This window comes from Melanostigma gelatinosum (assembly GCF_949748355.1).
Source record: "Melanostigma gelatinosum genome assembly, chromosome: 21".
In the NCBI taxonomy this organism is placed as follows: Eukaryota; Metazoa; Chordata; class Actinopteri; order Perciformes; family Zoarcidae; genus Melanostigma; species Melanostigma gelatinosum.
In genome coordinates, this window is record NC_136654.1 from 19632901 (window position 1) to 19653300 (window position 20400).

Sequence of the window (20400 nt, forward strand, 5' to 3'; positions counted from 1 at the left end):
AGCCTCTGGGATGAGTAGCAAAATAGATGGTTTGAGCCACCATTTAAATCAGCAGCTATATTTTGGTGTTTTAAACATCTGGATGAATGAAGATGTCTGATGTTAGAGAACAACTTGATACTGGTGCTCTGCTGCCACTTGCTGGACTGTTGAGAACACCAACACAAAAATGCAGAGTAGTCTTTTCTTAACTTCAGCGATATGAACACAATGACCAGACTATGTATACATGTCATTCTGGAAAAAAAAAAAAAAAGTTTTACAATAAGATATCTTACAACAATTACTGGTTTGACATTATCACTCGCTCCTGAACTTTACTTTGTGTCTCCCAACATGAAATCATTTTTAACACCAAAACCGACAGACAACAACCAAACTGACAATGCCACTTTTATCCAAATTTATTAGCAAGAAAAGTAGAATCAGACAAGAAAATCTTTCAATCTAAATTCACTTCTTTGCAGTTTCCTCCTCGGCGAAGTTCTTGATCATCTCTTCTTTTTTGGCCAAGAGGCGCTCTTCTCTGCGCTTGCGGGCCTCCTTTGTCTTTGAACGACGAGCCTCAGCCTGGTCACTGGAGGGTAAAAGGAGGAGACAGAAGAGAATTTAGTTGACAGTAACACCGTGAGCTAATGGAAAAGTGTCATTGTACATAGACACTTCTAGGTGAGGAGAAAAAAAAAAAAAAGAGCAACTTACCATAACAGCTTCTTGCGAGCCTTATCTGCCTTCAGCTTGTGGATGTGCTCCATCAGGATGCGTTTGTTCTTGAAGACGTTACCCTTGGCCCTCAGATAGAGACTGTGGTACCTGGAGGAAACAGAAATAAAATACCTCAGGAGCGCCTCAAAGCAAGATGCCTCTTCCTGGAGTAGGAGTTCAAACTACACTGGCATATTCACCAGCAATGAGCGCTGTGATTCACACTTACATGTGCCTGTCAATTTTCTTGGACTCCCTGTAGCGACGAAGAAGACGACGCAGGATTCTCATGCGGCGCATCCAGGAAAGCTTCTCTGGCATACGGGCATTGGCTGTACCCTTTCTCTTACCTGGGCAGGAGGGAATTAATTATACGTTATCATCAAAACTATAAAATGGCAGTGTGTCAAATCATCTTCATATCAAAACCAAACAACTGGCATTTGCAGGATTCCACACGGTTTACAATTTCATGCTTTTTCCTCAAAATAAACTTGAATTTTGTCACCTGAGCAGCAACTACTAGAATAACCAAAACTATGAACTAAATAATGCAATGTAGAATCTGGGAAATTAAAGTGATGCGCGTTAACAAAATGAGGAAAAGGAGATGGCCGTTACCCACCATAACCCATGTGACGCCCCTTGCGGCGTGCCAACGTGTTCTTGCGGCAGCGAGCACGGGAATGAACCGTCACAGGCTTTCTGATGATCAGTCCATCCTTCACCAGTTTTCGGATCTGCTGGCCTGTGGTACAAATACAATGCAATAAAGATGCTGGCATAAGCAGCTCACACCCCACAAATCTACAGAGAGGAAAGATGGAGCTCTCTAATGCAAAGTAAATCACTCACGAGAATTGGCGTTGGCAATCTCATTGGTCTCATTTGGGTCCAACCACACCTTCTTCTTGCCACAGCGCAAAACGCTGGACGCCAAGCGCTTCTGGAGCCTGGAGGATGTTGGCATATTAGTTTTGCAGGATATCAGACACATACAGCGCTAAGGGGCCTTTAGGATTATCTATGAATTTAAACTCTAAAACAACTCTTAGCATTGATGTCTATATTATCTTGTATTGACTGAAATGATCAATCAAGAGAAATAATAGGCCACCTTAGGTGTATTACATTTAATAGCTCACTACTTTATTAACCCTGTTACTGCTAGTAAAAGTGAACTTTTCTAAACCTGGATTACAAATAGAAGCACATACAAAAAAGAAAAGAATCAAACAAGATGCACACAAAACACAAGTATTCTCATAATTCCCAAATCAAGGTATAAAGTAAGTCTACCGTAAAAATGTTGTTTGGTGACCAAACACTACCAGGTGGCATTTAATAAGTACTGTTAGGCACCTGTGTCACTGTGCTTATGTAATAAAGATTAATCTGACCACAACAGTCTATACTAATCTCATTTATAATAGAGAGACGGTTCATTTTTTATTTTTTTTACTAAGAACACATTGAAGTGACTTGACCGAACCAACAGGTCCAAACTGGTTTAATAAAAAAATAAAGTCCACCAATTGATCAGCTGCCAGCTACTCGCGTGCACGCCACCGAGAGGAAAAGAGCACCTATCCTAAAATGTGTTGTATAATGGCTCGCTTACTTAATTTCACAGACTCCATTGATCGGATAGTTCCAATAGTATTTATAGACGCTAAATACTTGCACTGTTGCGTGCAGATTAGCTGCTAAGGCTCTGTGGTGATTCAGTAACGTAGTAGTTATGCGGCTAATTTAGCTCACCAATGTAGGCCCCACGCTAACGCTACGTGTATTCTGGTAGAAATAAGAGACTTTACTCATGTCGAACGTAATTAAAGTATATTAACTGGTCTTAAATAACACAGCCAACCACCCTATTAAATGTTTACATAGAATAAATACACGTATTTCTATGTCAAATGTCCTGCTTACCTCATGGCTGCTACTAGCTTGGAAGAAACGAAGGAAATAGGACGAGCTAGTCCGTACCATTTTAAATGTCGTCATGGGTCACCCAACTGCGGCTAATTGTCAGAAAACCGTAAATATAGCTAGATATTCGGTAGTTATAGTAATTTGACCAAAGTTATTTTAAAAGTGGGACATTAAATGTCGTATATATGGTTAATATACATTTAAAGTGACACTAAGTGCATTTATCGATCCCCCTGATCATAGCACAAGTGGTACGCTCCAATAAAATATATGTTAAATATCCAACCACTAGAGGGCGCACTACATCCATGTTTTTCTAATTTATAAAACGTTTATTCTTTGTGCAAATGTCATTTGCTGTACATGCTAGTATAGTACTTGAAGGGTCACAGCCTGTTTTATATTATCTATGCTTGCAGGTAGTTTATAGGGTGCAGCTGATAAAATGAATGAATGGTGGGAAAAAATGCATAGTGATCACATTGGCGCCGTGCTGCCCCCTCCTGGCTGCGGGCAGAACTACACCTCAGGCATGTCGCCGCCGTACTGAAATAACAGCGCTCCTTCCTCTCTGTGACACATTTCTGTCTGTCGGAGTCGTGCCAGTCTTGTGAAGGAGAGAGTGGAGGAGCTCCCGTAGGGAGACACAAAGGCACCGAGGAAACCAAAACGGCTTGGCTGCAGATTTTTGTCGACGAGTTTTTAAAATTTTTGAGATGTGAGTCAGCGTAACACAACATCCAAGGTAAGGCAAATTGTCGTCCTCGCGAGCCTGGCTAAAGGGCTAACGGTTGGGGCCATGTAACCGTCTACCGTATTGTCATGGAAACAACTGCGTTGTACCATTTAGCTTACACGACGCCGTTGATGTGACCGGCTAATGCTACATCACATTTAAGCCGATTCTAAGTGGTGTAACCTGACGTCAGCCGGTTAACTTTACATTGACATTGAGTTCAAGAGGACCATTTGTAATTTCCAACCTTGTGTCTTCTTCGGTCACACAATATCATGTAATCTCTCATGAACGTATCTTCCGTAAACTACATTTATTCCTTTTAAACCCTAACGTCAGGTTGGCCACGTGAGGCTCGGCAGCATGCGATGCAAAATCGCCAAAAGACGGTGGCTGAGACTGCACAATTCATGGTGTTCAATTTTAACGTTACTTTGTAGCCGAACCAGACACCGGGCTGCCCTGTTGTGTGCCATTGTTGTCTGCCCTGTTAGTTATCTGCACAGCCCCATCTGTCACACTGGAGACTTCTCTAATTTGACCTGCTTACGGTGGACAGCTTGGAGCATGTGTGGAGGAGGATTAGCCTCGTCGTGTACAGTGTTTATGAAAAAGGGGGTTTTGACCTCCATAAGATAAATAGGGTGTGATCAGCTGTCTCCCACGATAATGCTGGTATGTGTCTAGGTCAGTGTGATGATTAGAAGATTGTAGTATTGTCATGTTTGTTATTTTGGCTGATATGGATGGATAAATATAAAATACTGTGTGTTTTAAAAACATTACTGTTGCATTCCTTAAGAAATAGCAACATATATCGTCTCATTTCTTAATCATGCGGACGCACTTCGTGATGGGATATAATTTGGCTGATAAGAAGATGGATATCGCATAGAGTTTTCTTTTCATTAGAAGACTAGCAAAATAACAATGTAGCCTTATTACTCTGCATTAGCCAATATATGAACGTGCATGGAAACACTGTTTCCTTCTGGCTACATTCACCTGCCACCTAATCTGCCAAGCTCCTCATTCTTCAACTTCTTTGTTTAATTCCAACAAAGTCACTGCATCAAGTGGAGTACTCTCGGTCATTGACCCCTTTTGAAAACCCTCATCAGTGTGCTTATCACCTACTAACACCACAACACTACAACAAGATAATGGCTCACAGGGCCACTGATGGACTAGGCAGGAAGTCTTAATATTATTCACAGAAAGATGGAGCTTTCCCTACACGTGACTGTCCCTTAACCTACACACATACTATATAATGTTTAGTGTGAAAGCAATTATTCATAAAGTGGCTCGCAAACAAATCAGAGGCCATGGTGTTTTTCTGTTTATTACCTTTTGTAATCTTTGTACTTTGTCCGTGTTTCTCCAGGCCGTTGGACTTTACATGCGCTCTGTATTTTGTTGTGGAAATTAACAATTGCGGAAACAACCGGAAGAGAGGTTTCAACGTCAAATTTTTTCATTTGTAGGTATTTGGGGCCCAGACACTGCACACCTCCATTGTAGTAAAATGTTTAACAAGGCCGTAACCAGTATAGTATGAGAACAACATGTGTGATTTGGTCATTAACAAAAACAAAGTGTTGTTGTACAGTGATTTAATCCTCACATAATATCCAACATACAGCATCTAAAACAAAGTATTTTAGATATAGTCTTGTCCTGTGTTCATTTTGATTCAAACACTTATTTTAAGTAGCTAAAACTGTGGAGTTTAATCCTTTTATAAGCACCTTTCTTTGGCAATTATCATACTCCAAGTTTTTGTCATTTCTGTATCGACTAAAGCTGTTACGGTGCCACAGCCTTTATCCAAGTAAATAATCTTGTTAACTTTCAGAGGCTATTTAGAGATACTCGACTGGTAGGTGTGCAGTACACAACAAATAGGTCTGATGAAACCCTTTGTCATAGCTGTATTGAGTAAGCACACATTAAATGTAGATAAGTGTTGTTTTCAATAAGGATCCAGTTGTTAACACACCTGCAACAGATATTTCGAGAGCTACAGTGAAAACAATAGTGACTGCCCCTCTGACTAGTGTTATAGGTTTCCCTACCGGCTTTTAAAATAGCTTTCTAGGGGAAGTAGTGACAGGTAAATTACAGACTTAAACAAATGATCGCATGATATTGGAGTGTGCGTGAAGGAGGGCTAAATAAACCCAGCCATTTGATTTGCATGATATGCTTTTCTTTTGGTCCCACAGGTCCTCCAGTCTCAGGTGTTTGGGCGTGTATCGCATAATACAAGTGTAACGATGTAACCCTGATATTTCTCTGCCTCTGGAGCAAATGGGTGTCATGTGAACCAAACTCATACTAGCAGGGTGATTCATCGTTTGGGAGGAGCACAAGTTTTATTTTAGCTATTTCATACAGCTAGTTTCTCTGGTTATGTTCGAGCGAGGCTGGTAACACCTGTTTCATGCTCGGCGGCGGCGCTAATGCACGCAAATGTGTGGAGAGCTACACCAGTCAGAATGTCTTTGTGTTATAGAAATCTGATGCTGTCCTATTGTTGCAAAATAGTTTTGCATGGAAGGTTTCTTTTACGAATTAGCTGCAAGTATTTTCATATATTCAAAGCTAATATATGTATCTACTATTCTGTAAGTTACGTGTATATACATGTACAGTATATCTAAGACTCACAATAAGTGTAGTTCATCTTCAAAATAAATATTTAAATTGAATGAACGATGTGCTGTAATTTAAGTTTTTAATCTGCCTTTTGTGTGTCAGTAGTTCCTCGTGCTCGTGTGGTCTATTTGAAGTATGATCTGTGAATTAAGATGTCTAAAGTAAGCTTAATTAACAGGCTCTTACTCTGAAAATGGAAACTCGCATATTGCCAGGAGTGTCGGCTGCATTAATATAATTAAAAATGTAACCATGTGATACCCTTGTGTCTTTCCAGCTTGCCAGCTAGTGGTGTGTGATCTGGAGGGAGAGAAAAGGACGGCGGAGAACATGGAGCTGTCAGATGGTTTGTTGCTGCAGGTGAACAATGGAGAGCAGTGGTGTAACCGCTGGAAACATCCCAACGACGACTCGGTAAACCACAGACCATCACTTTTTTCTTCATAATGCCATTATGCAGTAGGATCAGCATTACACATCTTGTCAGATCTTATTAGTTTGATCTTGTCTCGGCACCTTCAGTGATTGTTCTGTGTGGATGTCTCTTATTAAAGGACCGCAGCACCAGCCCCTCGGTCCTGCGCTGTGTTGCCAGCACGTGGAAGGAGGGCCTGCTGAACAGAAAGAGGCCCTTTGTGGGTCGCTGCTGTCACTCCTGTACCCCACAGAGCTGGGTAATTATATATAATCATAAATGTTTATAACTAAAGGAGAAATGTATGCAGGGTACAGCTCTTGCCAAAAACTGTTTCTTGGGGCTGTTTGAAGACACTAGAACATCTATCGAACATTCAAATGTATTGTTTTTATGTGAAATCAACCATGACATCTTCTCTATGTCCAAATTAACATTCCATTTGTAGCAGCGGAGACGACAGACATTCTCAACATATTTGTGAAGCACTCATTTGAGCGTAGAGAGTCAATAACGTGTGACGAGCCAGTGAAATACTGTGTAAATATCAAACCACATCAGGGCAGACCGACTTTGTGTCACTGAGGCCGGTCTGACACTGTACACACGATGACACATTGGTGACTCCAGCTTGTTTAGCTCTGTAAATATGCTCACCTGGATTCCAGTCTGAGCCAAGTACTCGTCAAAGACGGCTAAATGAAATACTATATACCTTCCATGCAACCCATGGCTGTCTTTAAGGCTCTTAGTTGAAGTTATGTGGATGCTGTCTTCCTCACGATAATCCTCATTATTGTCTTGGTCCCAGGAGAAACTGTTCAACCCCAGTATTCCATCTCTGGGACTACGCAACGTCATCTACATTAATGAGACCCATACCAGGTAAACAAAGCAGAACCTACTCTATTATGGTATCACTTCTTTCCGCAGTATTTTACTCTGAGCAGTCCGTTGGCCAGGCAAGAGGAACATATTCAACTTCTGAAACTACATGGCGAGCTGGTCTGCTTTCACATGGCTGTTTTGGCTTCTGATGACCATTTAATGCAACGAGAGCTCTTAACTCCTCCTGTATAGTACGATCAATACAGTGCAGACAGACGCTGGCCCTCCTAACACACGGCTTTAAGTCAAGAGGGCCGATCTGTGAAGCAGTGGAAAGGTAGGCGGTTGAATAATTAAAATGTTTGTCAGCGGACACCGAACACATGCATCCAGTGTCTGAATTTAAGACGTCTTGAAAGCTCAACCCCCCCCCCCCCCCCCCCAAACGGTATAAACACGAGCTTGGTGTGATTCTTTGCTTTTTCAAAGTCCAAGGCAACCCTTTGCATAGAGGTACCTCAGTGAAGGCCGATAGCCGTCATGCTCCAAAAAGCACAGAAAAAGATGAAATAAGTTTATATTCTTTCTATTGTATTTATTCAGCATTGCATTAGCATCCCATAGCCAAGATGGGCTGAAGTCAATATGGACAAGATGGCGTTGTTAGTTTTGTGTGTTGATGTGTCTTGCTGCAGACAGCGGGGATGGCTGGCGCGCAGGCTGAGTTACGTGCTGTTTGTCATGGAGAGAGACGTCAACAAGGACATGTTCACCAGGAACGTAGTGGACAACGTGCTCAACAACAGCAGGTAACGGCCGACGCACCGCGACACATTTTGTTGGAACATTTTGTGTTTGTGTCCACTTATGTTTGCTGTGGTGCATGGCAGGGTGGAGAGTTCGATTGTGGAGGTAGCCACAGATTTGGACGCTGCAGCCAGCCAGCCGGGCCAGGAGCACAAAGCAATCAGTAAAGTGAAGCAGAAAGCCAGGGCCTTCCTTCAGGAGATGGTGGCCAACATTTCACCGGCCTTCATCAGGTACATGCTGTGTACCAGACATCTCAGCGCTCTTGCTTTTCAGTCAATGATTGATATTATAACACATTAACAAAACCTTACAAAAGTACCCTTACATTATGTCACGTTACACTAAAATAGACTAGATTCTGCTTCAGCTCAAGTTTTGGACTCTTTGTTCCTGCGACACATCTTCTCACACTTCTTCTTGTTACTCAGGCTGACGGGGTGGGTCCTCCTGAGGCTCTTTAATGGTTTCTTCTGGAGCATCCAGATCCACAAGGGTCAGCTGGAAATGGTGAAGAAGGCTGCTACTGAGGTCAGCAGAAAGTACACACGCAAATATAATGAACTACACGGTCACAGCATGACCTTCTCCACAAGACGTACAGTGTCTCCAGAGGCATTGCACAAATATTGATCATCACAATACATTTCTGAAGGCTTAATTTTAAATGGAGATTGTAGACATTATATCAAATTAGAAGATAAAATGTTGCTCTTACATTAAACTGGAGTTATGTTCCATCTGCACTCAGAAATGTGTTTTATTTAAAAATCATCTCCGTCTTGTCTTTACAGCAAAATGTGCCAATGGTCTTCCTCCCTGTTCACAAATCGCACATTGACTACCTGCTCATCACCTTGATCCTGTTCTGTCACAACATCAAAGCCCCTCACATTGCTGCTGGAAACAACCTAAGCATTCCTATCCTCAGGTGAAAGAAGCCTCGCGTCATGTTTGATCTGGAAAGAAGGTGTTTATATTTGCTCTCTGTCAGTGAGAACACAGAGATCCGTTTGATATAAGACGAAAGGGAATTCCTTGGAAATGGATCAGAGAGGAATTAAAACTGATTCCAAAGAGTGAAACTAAAGGCCGACACTGAGTTTACATTGAGGGAACATTAATATCAGGGAAGCCAGGCTGACTAAAGGAGGTGAAGATGTGTTATTATAACCTGAGTCAAATGATATTTGAGGTTCCAAAACAGATCTTCTAAAGTACATCGATGCTTATGATATATAGACCCTCCAAAAGTACCAACCTGAGCCGTGTATACTGAGAACAGGAACACACCTAGTGATACAGATGAGGAAACATTCAGGAAATGAGGAAGTGAGATCTGTTTTTAAAGAAGAGATAAACACAGACGATGGGTTCTGCACATGCATGTGTGGAAGACTATAAGTAAAGGCAGTACCGGTAGTTTCATGTTAACAAGCTTTTTCAAAATTGTAGAAAACGGTTGTCAACAATACTCCCAACAATCACATGTTTTAAAGAGAATTAAATTATACTATTTAATCACGGATATGCCACAATCTAAATTGTGCCTGTTGTAATTACTGGACTATCACAGTCTTCTAGCCAACTGATGATGATAAGCACGCTGCTGCTGCTCTTGTAGAAAGCTCAGTGTTGAAGCCTCGTGATCAAACGTTCTTTTTCTTTTCAGCACGCTTATCCGTAAACTTGGAGGATTTTTCATACGACGGAAAATGGAGGAAACGGGGAATGGAAAGAAGGACGTTTTGTACAGATCACTCTTACATGCAGTAAGTCCCATGAGTCTATTTATCGCCTCCAGTAAAGTTGAATTCACTTCTGTCTGTGCTTTGTTATATAACTGCATGCTGTCGTCATGCTTTTCTGCTCCGTGTGCTCTTTTCATTCCTGAGTGATGGGCAGAGACACTTAAAAGCTTCTGTTACATAATGTTAGCCCATGTCCTCTCTCTGTAGGCCTGTACTCAATAGTTTGAAGACTCATTCATAATGCTGATATTCAAAGTCTAAATCAAAAACTTTTGAAACTATTTATTCAGTTTAATCTTTATCTGCACAGTTGCAGATACAGATTAGGCTAGACTACTGTTGTTGTTGTTGTTGTTGTTGTTGTTGTTGTTGTTGTTATTATTAGAATAAGTTTTATACTTTGTGTAGAATTAGATTGCAGTGGTGGCTTTATAAGACTTGTGTGATCTAAACATTTCCGATAAATCCGGAGCGTTCAAAAGTAAAAATGTTTTGCCAAGAGATATAATTTCCTAAATTCACAACATGTTCTTATCCAACTGAATATTCTGCTTTAATCCATATTTGATGGCGTTTAACCTTTTAAAAAAAGTCAGAAGCTCTTTGCTCTCCCACTGGTCGCACTGGTACTGAAGTGCTGGTCTAGCAGTTTAACAGCACAAAATCTTATTTTTTTCCATTTTTTTGTGGGTGATGACGTCATACAATATGGTGATTCTTTCGTAAACTTCTTTCGTAAACTGTAATCAAAGCTTCAAACGTACCATCAGTCTTTGCCTATTACCTTTTAAAATAACTTGGACACTACTGCTATCCTTTAACAGTGCAACTTCTGCCGACTTCTCTACAACTTCTGCTGTGAAGCAAATATGAGTTGTGCTGCTTTTCTTCACTTCACTGACGTAGATCCAACTCATACGCTGTCAGTTTTTCTGAGGTTTATACATCTTCTAACATCCTTAGACACACTCATTGGTGACTAATGGGATCACGTGACGAGTGGTAGTGTAACTAGCGATGGTTAAATATGTAACATGGTTGAACGTATTGTTTTTTGATGAGCAGCGTGACTACTATGTTAATATTAATGCGTTGTCGTCATTCGCTACAAAGTCTGTACAATATCTAAAAAAACAGCAAAGCTGCTTTAGTGGATTTACTTACTTGTACCAGTTTCATAGTTGTGAATTGCTGTTAATGTCCATGTTGTGAGTACTGAAAGCAAACCAGGCCGTGTATTGTGCCTGTAAGAGTATCAGCTTAAGACATGAGCAACTGCTCTAAAGCATGACCTACATGTAATCCCTTTGTTTCTCCAATAGTACACAACACATCCCACCAAACCGACTTTACAAATGGACAAGGTGCTTACATTTGGTAGAAGAATTTTAATCTGGCCTGCCTGTGTCGCTCACATGCAGGCAGAGGTCAATAAAGATGAAAGCCATGTGCTGCTCTAATTCTGGGCGCCTGGCCTTTTAGAGTTGGCTGTGAAAAGGACCGAGTCAATATCTGAACAAAGCTTCTCCTCTCAAAAGTGTCCACATAGCAAGAGACAGCTGTTCACATACTGTACTCTGGTGGATACTGTTACACAAAATGGTGGCCTTGGCATGTGCCCAGTTCCCTGCGGTGTGTTTGGGGGTCAAACTGTTGGCGACCACCACCCTCTTCTAACATGTACTCAGGCTGCACACGCAGCAGCTTCACAGCACTCACTTGACTCGTCTTCCACCTTGTAATGGAGTCAATGTGGTTCAACAGAATGTCAAAAAACGTTTCATCAAAAGTATTATGACCTTTACACACAGCGGATGCACATTTGTCTCACTTTTGACATCCAGTGTCACCTTTTTAACCGTTCATCTTCATCCCACCATTCTCACCTGAACATTTCTTCTTCTCTGTGTTTCATCAATCTTCCTTCAGTATACAGAGGAGTTGTTGCGTCAGCATCAGTTTTTGGAGGTCTACCTGGAGGGCACCCGCTCCCGCAGCGGTAAGCCGTCTACAGCGCGTGCTGGCATGCTGTCCATCGTGGTAGACACAATGTGCACCGGGTCGATCCCAGACGTGCTGGTGGTGCCAGTTGGCATCTCCTATGATCGTATTCTTGAAGGCAACTACAATAGCGAGCAGCTGGTAAGTGCTCGGTGGACGTCTGTTGTTCGTGTGTGCTTCTTTCAGTCAAAGAAACGGGATAGATGTTGTCGTATTTGGCTTTTGGTGGGATAACTAGAATGTGTTGTTATGATTGTCTACGTTAAGTAACCTTCTGAACTCCTTCTTCCCACCAGGGCAAACCGAAGCAGAATGAGAGTTTGTGGGGAATAGCATGTGGAGTGTTCAGGATGCTGAGGAAGAACTACGGTTGCGTCCGAGTTGACTTCAACCAGCCCTTCTCCCTAAAGGTGACCGACCGCATGTTCACATCAGCTGTTGTGGCCACATGTGGAGCTATAACTAGAGACCATTTCAGTTTTAAAGCTCATGCTTTCTTTTAGTTTCTCAACATATTAAATGAAAAATGATTGAACGTGGCTTACATCAAGTTTAAACTGGATAGTATTTAAAATGTTTGTCTGTCTTGTGTGTCTGCAGGAGTACCTGGACTCCCAGAGAAGCCGCCATATTCCACCGTCGGTGTCCCTGGAGCACACCTTGATTCCCATCATTATTTCTGCACAGTAAGGGAAAACACACACACACACACACACACACACACACAGTTATATACTCCTCTGACCATAAACCAGCTGCCCCACATTCCCACCTGTAATATTACGAACCCTCGTGTCCCAGTTCGCTTGACTTCTCCCTCCTGCTTCTTCACAGCACGGTCTGTTATCTGAGCACAGCACTCAAGCTAGCATTGTCAGGGGTCAGCACATCAACAAAGACAGCAGCGCTCCATCCCAGCTGGTCTGGAGTCCCGAGTTCAGAACTAAAGCCAGCGGAGCCGATTGAAAACACAAATAGCAAATAGTATTTCAGAGGAAGTGCCCTACAGCATGTATAGTAACACCCACATGCTGAATAGTAGCCTATCCTGTCTTTGATAGACATGTAGCGACTCTGCAATAGCCTGGAAATAAATGTAAAAGTGAGCAGAGCCACATGTTCAGGAGGGTAACGGTAGTTGAACGATCACATTTGGTAAGATATTAAGCTTACTTCAGTTCAGATTAGAGTTTATTCAAAACACAAGGGGCCGTTTGTTTGCAGCATAAAGCTGTTGTGCAGAAAAGTAGAACACTGCGCAGACATTTACAGTCATGTCTAAACTAATCCTCTAAATATTATATGACCACTTATATTGGTAATGTATTATAATGACCTATTTAATGATAGAGAAGTAAACACGTTTGTGAAATGAACTGGTGTATCCATACTATATCAAGCTGACATTACAAGATAATTTTCCATCTTTACACGTTGAGTTGTTGTTGTTGTTCCAGACCTGATGCTCAGCTGTTTGAGGGACAGGAAGAGGAGCAGCTGAACAGAGAGCTGCCCAATGACATTTTAAGACGACAACTTATTAACAACCTCGCCAAGCACGTCCTCTTCAGTAAGAAACTCACAACCCCTCCGCCATTGGATTTACTATACTACACCATCACTATAGCCCTGTTACGTACAACTTCAAAGATCATCATCTGCCGCACCAAGACTCTCCAGTTTAACTAAAGCTGTTTACTTCAGAGTCTCGGTGTAACTTTTGGATTTGGATTTTTAGTTTTGTTTGTATAGAAAGACAGCGACCTGTGAATGGCATCGTGTTGAAAGCACATTCAGCTACATCTGTTATGGCACGATCACATCTCATTTCTTTAAAATACTGGAGCACACCTTTGCTGCTTCATTATGCATTCCTCTTTTGTCTTCTTCTTCTGCTGCACATCATTCTCCTTTTCACCCTGTGTTAAGAGTGCACCTGCTTGCTGGAGCCAAGGCTGCACACATGAAATAATATCCATCATGCTGCCTCCATTAATTGAAATCCAAAACATCACAGCATCAGTCCATCCGCTTCACATCACTCTGGGATTTTTTTTTTACCGCGGGGGTAGCACTACAGAAACCGGTTCTCCCCAGCTCATTCAGCTGCATTCTCCTACCCAGGCCCATTTGTGTTTCTCTCTCTCAGCCAATCACAAAGCATCCAGCTGGATGGCATGTTGTTTTCAGCCAATAGGATGACTGGGAGGAAAGGGGGGGAGGGGAGAATGCAGTACCACTGCTCACACATGCTTTACACCTCTAAACCTGAGCTATGCTCAAAATGACCACTAGTAACCCTTGTCCTAGGCATGTGCGCGCGCGCACACACACACACACGCACGCACGCACTACATTATTTTCTCTTTCTGCGTAATATCTTATTAATGTAATCAACTCTTTAGGGTCTTTTTAATCCCGTTATATCATACCTAATTGCCCATTACAAACCTGGTTCATTGCTCAAATGTATATGATTGGGAACTTTATCTTAAGCTCATAAGATGCCAAGTGAGTAAAATATTCAAAATGTTTAATATTTAAAATGTGTGTTCCAACATGGGTTAACTGACAAGTTCCATCTGTACATACTTATTTAGTTGTTGTCATAACTATCACCAAAATCAGACAGAAGAATCTTGAGAATAAAAAATACATATTTACGGACTATATTAGTATATTTGTCTGTTGTGTGTTCTCACCACAGCCTCTTTATGTCTTCTCTCACAGCGGCTAATAAGTCATCAGCGATCATGTCCACCCACATTGTAGCCTGTCTGCTGCTGTACAGACACAGACGGGTAAGTCTGGCTTTTCATGTCTCCTCTCGGCCCTTACCCAGGGTATACCGCGCCCTCCTCTCTTTTTCTATTACTCCTCTGTTCTCTTTTTTTTCTTCTTTTTTTTCTCCTCCTGTTCATCCTACTCTTGCCCATCATCCTCTCTTCCACCAAGGTGATCCAAATGTCACATACCGCTACATGATAGTAATGAATGCCCTTCTCTGTTAGAGATCTCTTCTGCACATTAGTGGTGAGCCGCTGCCCTCTGCAGGCACACTGATGCAAGTGGGTTGCCGTGGCAAACAATTACTGAAATTGTCTTTCTGAGGAAAAGGCCAGTGCTGCATACAACACACTCAAGCCCAGCCTAGCATTCTGAATCCTGGCTTTGATTACTTTATGGAGTCACCAATGACCCCCCCTCCGTTTCTTTTTTTTTGAGCTGGTGTTCTTACCTCCTCTCTGCTCCAGGGGGTGGCGCTGTCCAAGCTGGTGGAAGACTTCTTCAACATGAAGGAGGAGATCCTGTCGCGGGACTTTGATCTGGGTTTTTCGGGGAACTCTGAGGATGTGGTCATGCGTGCCCTCCACCTGCTGGGAAACTGCGTCAATGTAACCAGCAGTGCAAATCGCAACGGAGAGTTCACCATCGCACCCAGCCAAACTGTACCAGCGCTGTTTGAGCTCAACTTTTACAGCAATGGCCTTTTCCATGTCTTCATTTCCGATGCAATCATCGGTATGTTGAGCGAAGAGGTTGTTGTTGTTGTTGTGTTTGCCATTGAGGTTATAAATGTCATCAGTCGGACGCTTGTTTTCCCGGCCCTATATCTTTACTTTATGATATGTCTCCAGCCTGCAGCATCCTGTCACTGCAGCGAGAGCTGGTGGCGGAATCAGAGTCCGATCAACCGCCTGATGGTCCCAGCAGCCTCCCTCTCAGTCAGGAGAGACTCATCCGCAAGGCCGCCGGGCTCTCTCACTTTCTTATCAATGAGGTGTCCGTGGCACCGGTAAGTCCTGCACATTGTCTCCATCCTTCTGCACTTTGCACTGTACAAAGTTAGTCCAGCAAGTAGCGAGAGGACATTTTCGATGCTGTTGAGTATTTAAACCGATGAAATGAGACTCCCCGTGGCTCGTTGCATGTTTCACAGTGCCTCTCCCTCTCTGTCTCACAGCCCTGTCAGACTGTTTACCAGGTGTTTCATGATGCAGTGTCCCGGCTGATCCAATATGGAGTTCTCTATGTAGCAGAGGTCAGTTTTCAGATACAAGCCTCACTGCTAAAAATGAATGTAACCGCTGTGACTAATACTGAAAGTAGACTCGTGAATGATTAACATCTTGGGAAGCGTGGTTAACTATAATTTCCTACTGTATGTGTAAGATGTGGTAGGACTTTTCAAGGCCCAGATGGTCGACTGTGATTTGTGTGTGTTTGACAGGAGGACCAGGAAGAACTGAGTCCCAGTCCCACAGAGGAACCGTGGCCCAAAAAGTTCCCAGAGCCCCTTTCCTGGAGGAGCGACGAGGAGGACGAGGACAGTGACTTTGGAGAGGAGCAGAGAGATCGCTACCTAAAGGTCTACTTTAGTGATGCTTATCTCAAAAGACTATGTTATTAAAGCCCACCAGCATGGCACCAACATCTAGATCTGTTTTCAAGTTTTATCAGGCAACACTGAGTCATTGACGTTCACTTCCCTGTTTTTAGGTGAGCGTTTCCGCAGAGCACCAGGAGTTCTTCGTCTTCCTACAGCGACTTGTCAGCCCGGTGCTGGAGGCCTACAGCGGCGCTGCAATCTTTGTCCACAGTCTGAGTCAGCCAATGGCCGAGTCCGAGTACACCCAGAGGCTCTTCAGATACCTGCTCACCCGCACAGAGAGAGGAGTGGCTGCTTATGGTAGTCCCGCAATATTTCCCCACATGCTGAACTGTACGCTTTAGGAATTATTTAAAGGAGTTATTTAAAATTCAACAAATAAAGGGCCCTGAGTAATTACGCCATGCTTTATCCGTTTATGATATACAGAAAAATCAATGTTAGACCACAACAGTTACTGGAATAAATGTGATGGAACTAGATTTATCTTATATCTCAGACCAAAAACGGCTTTTGAGGATTAACTATGAATTAACTTGTACAATATTGGTTTTTTTTTTCCAGGTGAAAGTGCAACTCATTACCTGGTTAAGAACACAGTGAAGACATTCAAAGAGCTCGGGGTAAGAGTGTGGTTATGAACACATGATATGTTGATGACAGTTATTGAAATACAGTAGGGTTCAGGGTTCCTCCGACTGGAGTTGAGTTTGCCTTGTGTTGTGATCTCCTGCAGGTCCTGAAGCAGAGAAGAGAGAACCATGTGACGACTCTGGAGCTGAGCAGCACCTTTCTACCTCAGGCCAATCGGAACAAACTCCTGCAGTACATCTTGGGTTTCACCCTGCTGTGACCGACACACCTTTCAGCCCAGCTCCGACCCCAGGCTCCTTCCATTAAAGGGCTTCTACTGGTTACTTCTAAACAATCCCAGGTGCTACTCTGTGGAAAGCTTTACCAGGAAGTGCCTTCATGTAACAGCCGCTAACTGTTCGCTGTTAGCCGGAAGAGACTTGAAGCCAGTCTTCTCTTTTTGTTCCAGTCTCTGACTTCCTGTCTTAGAACTGTGCAGCTGATGAAAAAAAACATGTATCGTTCTCTGAACAGGCACCTCTAGGGATCGTCGTCTCTTGGTGAACTTTGCCAGTGAAGTCATGAGGTTTTACCATGATCAAAATTTTAAACTTAATCGGAGAATATACTCAAGTAGGTTCGTAAATAAGAATCACTTTTACAGCAATCCGAACAAAGCAAGCTGCCTTTCGTCTATTTAAGTAAACAAGCAACGTATGCAGCGAAAGTAATGGTAAATACAAACAACAAAGGCATCTTTTATTTTTATGTTAACTCTGCTTGTTTGTAAAACTGCTGTATTCTCTCCAGTGCACTCCACTATCATACAGTAGAAAACGTGTCATAATGTAGTTTGATAAAAGGCTAATTTTGAAAGCAAATCCCTGAGCATAGGCCAGAAGAGCAAGAGTAGTGCGTTCCTACAACGTTAACAATGTAGGAACATCAGATAGAAAGATTTGTCCCTGCAAATACATATCCAAATTAAATGTCTAATCTAATCCTCCTTATAGACGGCTTTGGTCAATTATACTCCACCGGTACTGGTTTAAGATATTCAAAGATATAAGCAGCAAATCAGTTCAGCCGTGCTCAAATATCTACCTGGCAAACGCAACATGTAGCTGAAGCCTAAACTCACAAGCATTCAAACCACTAACTTCTAAGTGCATTCGGTCACACTTTTCGTCATGGGTTTTTGATGAAAAGTAACTTTGATCTCGTTGCATAACAGCTTTATCACCTGTTGATCAATGTTACAGAGCACCTAGAATACGTAATACCAGCCGTCACATCCACTTAGGTTCAAATGCAACAAGCTCAGAAGCTCTTAGGTCATGCCTTTCAGGGAAAGCAGAGATTTGGGTTCACCGCCACTTTTTCCTATATTATCAACACACTTTATAAAAGCATAACTGCTGAGAGAGCAGTTTTGCTTCAATGGATGGCCATTTGCAAAACAAAGGAACTGCATAGTGTGGTTAAAAAAAAGAAAGAATGAACGGTACATATCCACTGTGTAGTCCATAAAAACAAAAGATAATGTCTCTAAATGTTTGGAAGATAGTGTCTCTGGTGCACTCACTGGTGAAAAAATGAGAGGGCGTCTTTCTCCTTTTTGTATACTTATAAATGCAGATTACTGAAAATGAAATAATAGTCCTTAACTGTCAGGTTTATCTATTCTTTATTTCTCTTGGTTCAGTGCTTCACTTTAAACTTTCAGCACCACTGCGTAACTGCGTTACTCTCATGAAATCAGTCTAAAAATGTTCTATAAACACACTTAACGCTGATAATTTCAGTTTTTGATCCAAAACGCACATGTAAAAAAACAAATGGTGTCAGACAGGTTGGCAGTAGAAACTCTGTGGCAACGAAATATTAATCATGAAAAGCAGACAAAAAACATTCAAACCTGACAGTGAACTCTTACTGCACTGGTTTTGTGCATTTAGCTGCTTAACATTTACCATTTTTCATTTTTACTGCAAGATGACACAACATCAATATTTAGGCCTTGTCTTACGTGTGTTATTTAAAATCTAAAGACCTTTTAGCGGTGAACATAAATGTACGTCTAAGGTAATGTTGGTGTGTATAAGTGCACACCAACTGATAGAAGATAAAGTGGAATGTGTTTGGAAAGGGTAAACAAAAGTGTGATCCATTTTCTGGAGTATTCGAGGAGATGCTGACAACATTTTCTCAGATTGATAATGTGATGACGACGAAGTGAATGTTAGAAATCAACATTCTTGATCTGTCGGGGCAATAAAAGTAAATGGGCATTGGGTGTCTGGTGGTAAACATTTAAATGAATATTTATACTGAAAGACTTGTTGACAGTGATCAACAACACTGCTTGTTACAATTAACTGAAATGCTTTTTGTCAACATATCGCTTCATTTAATAATATAAACCTGCATATTTTCGCGCAGTCTTTCAAATCTATGTACAAAATAACCCTGAAACGGAAACTTGTGAACGACGCCCGCAGCATGTTGAAGAACAGAAACGTCTGTCATTTAAATGTGAGTGTGATTTGATTTACATTCAAAGCATTTCTGAGCCCACAATCTGTTCAAGCCCCCATGCTGAGGGATCCCGACCCTCCGCCAAGATAAAAAAAAAAAAAACTCACTGCGTACTGTACTGCATGTTTCCTCTGGTCGCCTTGAATCATCGACATTTCAATGTGAACTCCACTTAACCTGAGAATTGTATTTTACAGTTATGTTGCAGAGAAAGATAGTTGTCGTCGGAGATGAAGTTTAAATTAGTTTACCTCTTGAATGTATCCCATCTCTCCCCCGAAAAGGTCAATGTGATATTGTAGAGTACTCAATGGAGTCGGTACACGCGTGGTACAGTTTGTATGAACTGCTCGTTGGGATTATTGTTGAGACTCATTGCTACTGAAGCTGCATTGACAACGTCCCTCTACAACTATGTAACTTTGTAGGATTAAAAAGAAAAAGCCTGTGTCCGGGGAGCAGGTGCCTTTTTAATACACTGTAGTGTTCTTTGGTTGTGTTTTTATTTGTTCTGTTCTTGTGCATGTTAACAAAGATTATTTGGTGTGGGAATCCAAAAGAACACTGTAGATTGTAATTTTAAAAACAACACAAGAGCAGAGAACTTGTCGCTACTAGAAGAAGAATCACCAGCTGCTAAAAAAACAAAAAGTGTCACTTTTTTTTGTTCTTGCTTCCTCCGAGCAAAGCACAATTGGCATTATTAGATTTTGTTTTTAAATAAATGAATGATAGATTAAACAATTGTGTCTTGTCTGTCTTTTTATGAGTTTATTTTTAGTGCCAGGATGGGACAGTAAATGTTTGGGTATCTATGTCGGGATACATTTTTTTAAATACTCTTAATTGATTTTAATCCATATCGTGTGAAGTAACAAAATATGTTTCCTTGTATTCTCTTTTGTTTCGTTTTTTTTTTACGTGAGAATGCTGTAGAAACCCCAAACAGATGCTACAAACCCAATGTGATGCTTTCCTGTGTTTACTTTATATCAACAAGAGTTAGAAGTCATTATGTGTCAGGTTAGGGAGGAAGGACGGCTGACTTCAGTTGGCTCAT

General features: G+C 41.8%; 2 protein-coding genes across 2 annotated transcripts; one reads left to right on the top strand and one right to left on the bottom strand.

The window, feature by feature from the left end:
• Positions 1 to 386: 386 nt before the first annotated feature.
• On the bottom strand, positions 387 to 2688 carry LOC306795350 (large ribosomal subunit protein eL19-like). The gene is made up of 6 exons (XM_079293840.1): positions 2638 to 2688; positions 1561 to 1658; positions 1331 to 1453; positions 935 to 1055; positions 703 to 813; positions 387 to 577 (listed from the first exon to the last, which is right to left on the bottom strand). The coding sequence occupies exons 1-6, from the start codon at positions 2640 to 2642 to the stop codon at positions 454 to 456; spliced, it is 582 nt and encodes a 193-aa protein (XP_079149966.1). The 5' UTR covers positions 2643 to 2688; the 3' UTR covers positions 387 to 453.
• Positions 2689 to 3248: 560 nt separating this feature from the next.
• gpam (glycerol-3-phosphate acyltransferase, mitochondrial) lies at positions 3249 to 20033 on the top strand. Its single transcript, XM_079293112.1, has 21 exons — positions 3249 to 3385; positions 6315 to 6451; positions 6592 to 6711; positions 7264 to 7337; positions 7976 to 8089; positions 8171 to 8320; positions 8519 to 8618; positions 8882 to 9018; positions 9760 to 9859; positions 11768 to 11980; positions 12136 to 12249; positions 12440 to 12525; positions 13297 to 13409; positions 14570 to 14640; positions 15094 to 15361; positions 15478 to 15635; positions 15804 to 15881; positions 16071 to 16208; positions 16340 to 16529; positions 16794 to 16852; positions 16966 to 20033. Exons 2-21 carry the CDS (start codon positions 6368 to 6370, stop codon positions 17080 to 17082), a joined length of 2484 nt encoding a protein of 827 aa, XP_079149238.1. The 5' UTR covers positions 3249 to 3385; positions 6315 to 6367; the 3' UTR covers positions 17083 to 20033.
• Positions 20034 to 20400: the final 367 nt, after the last annotated feature.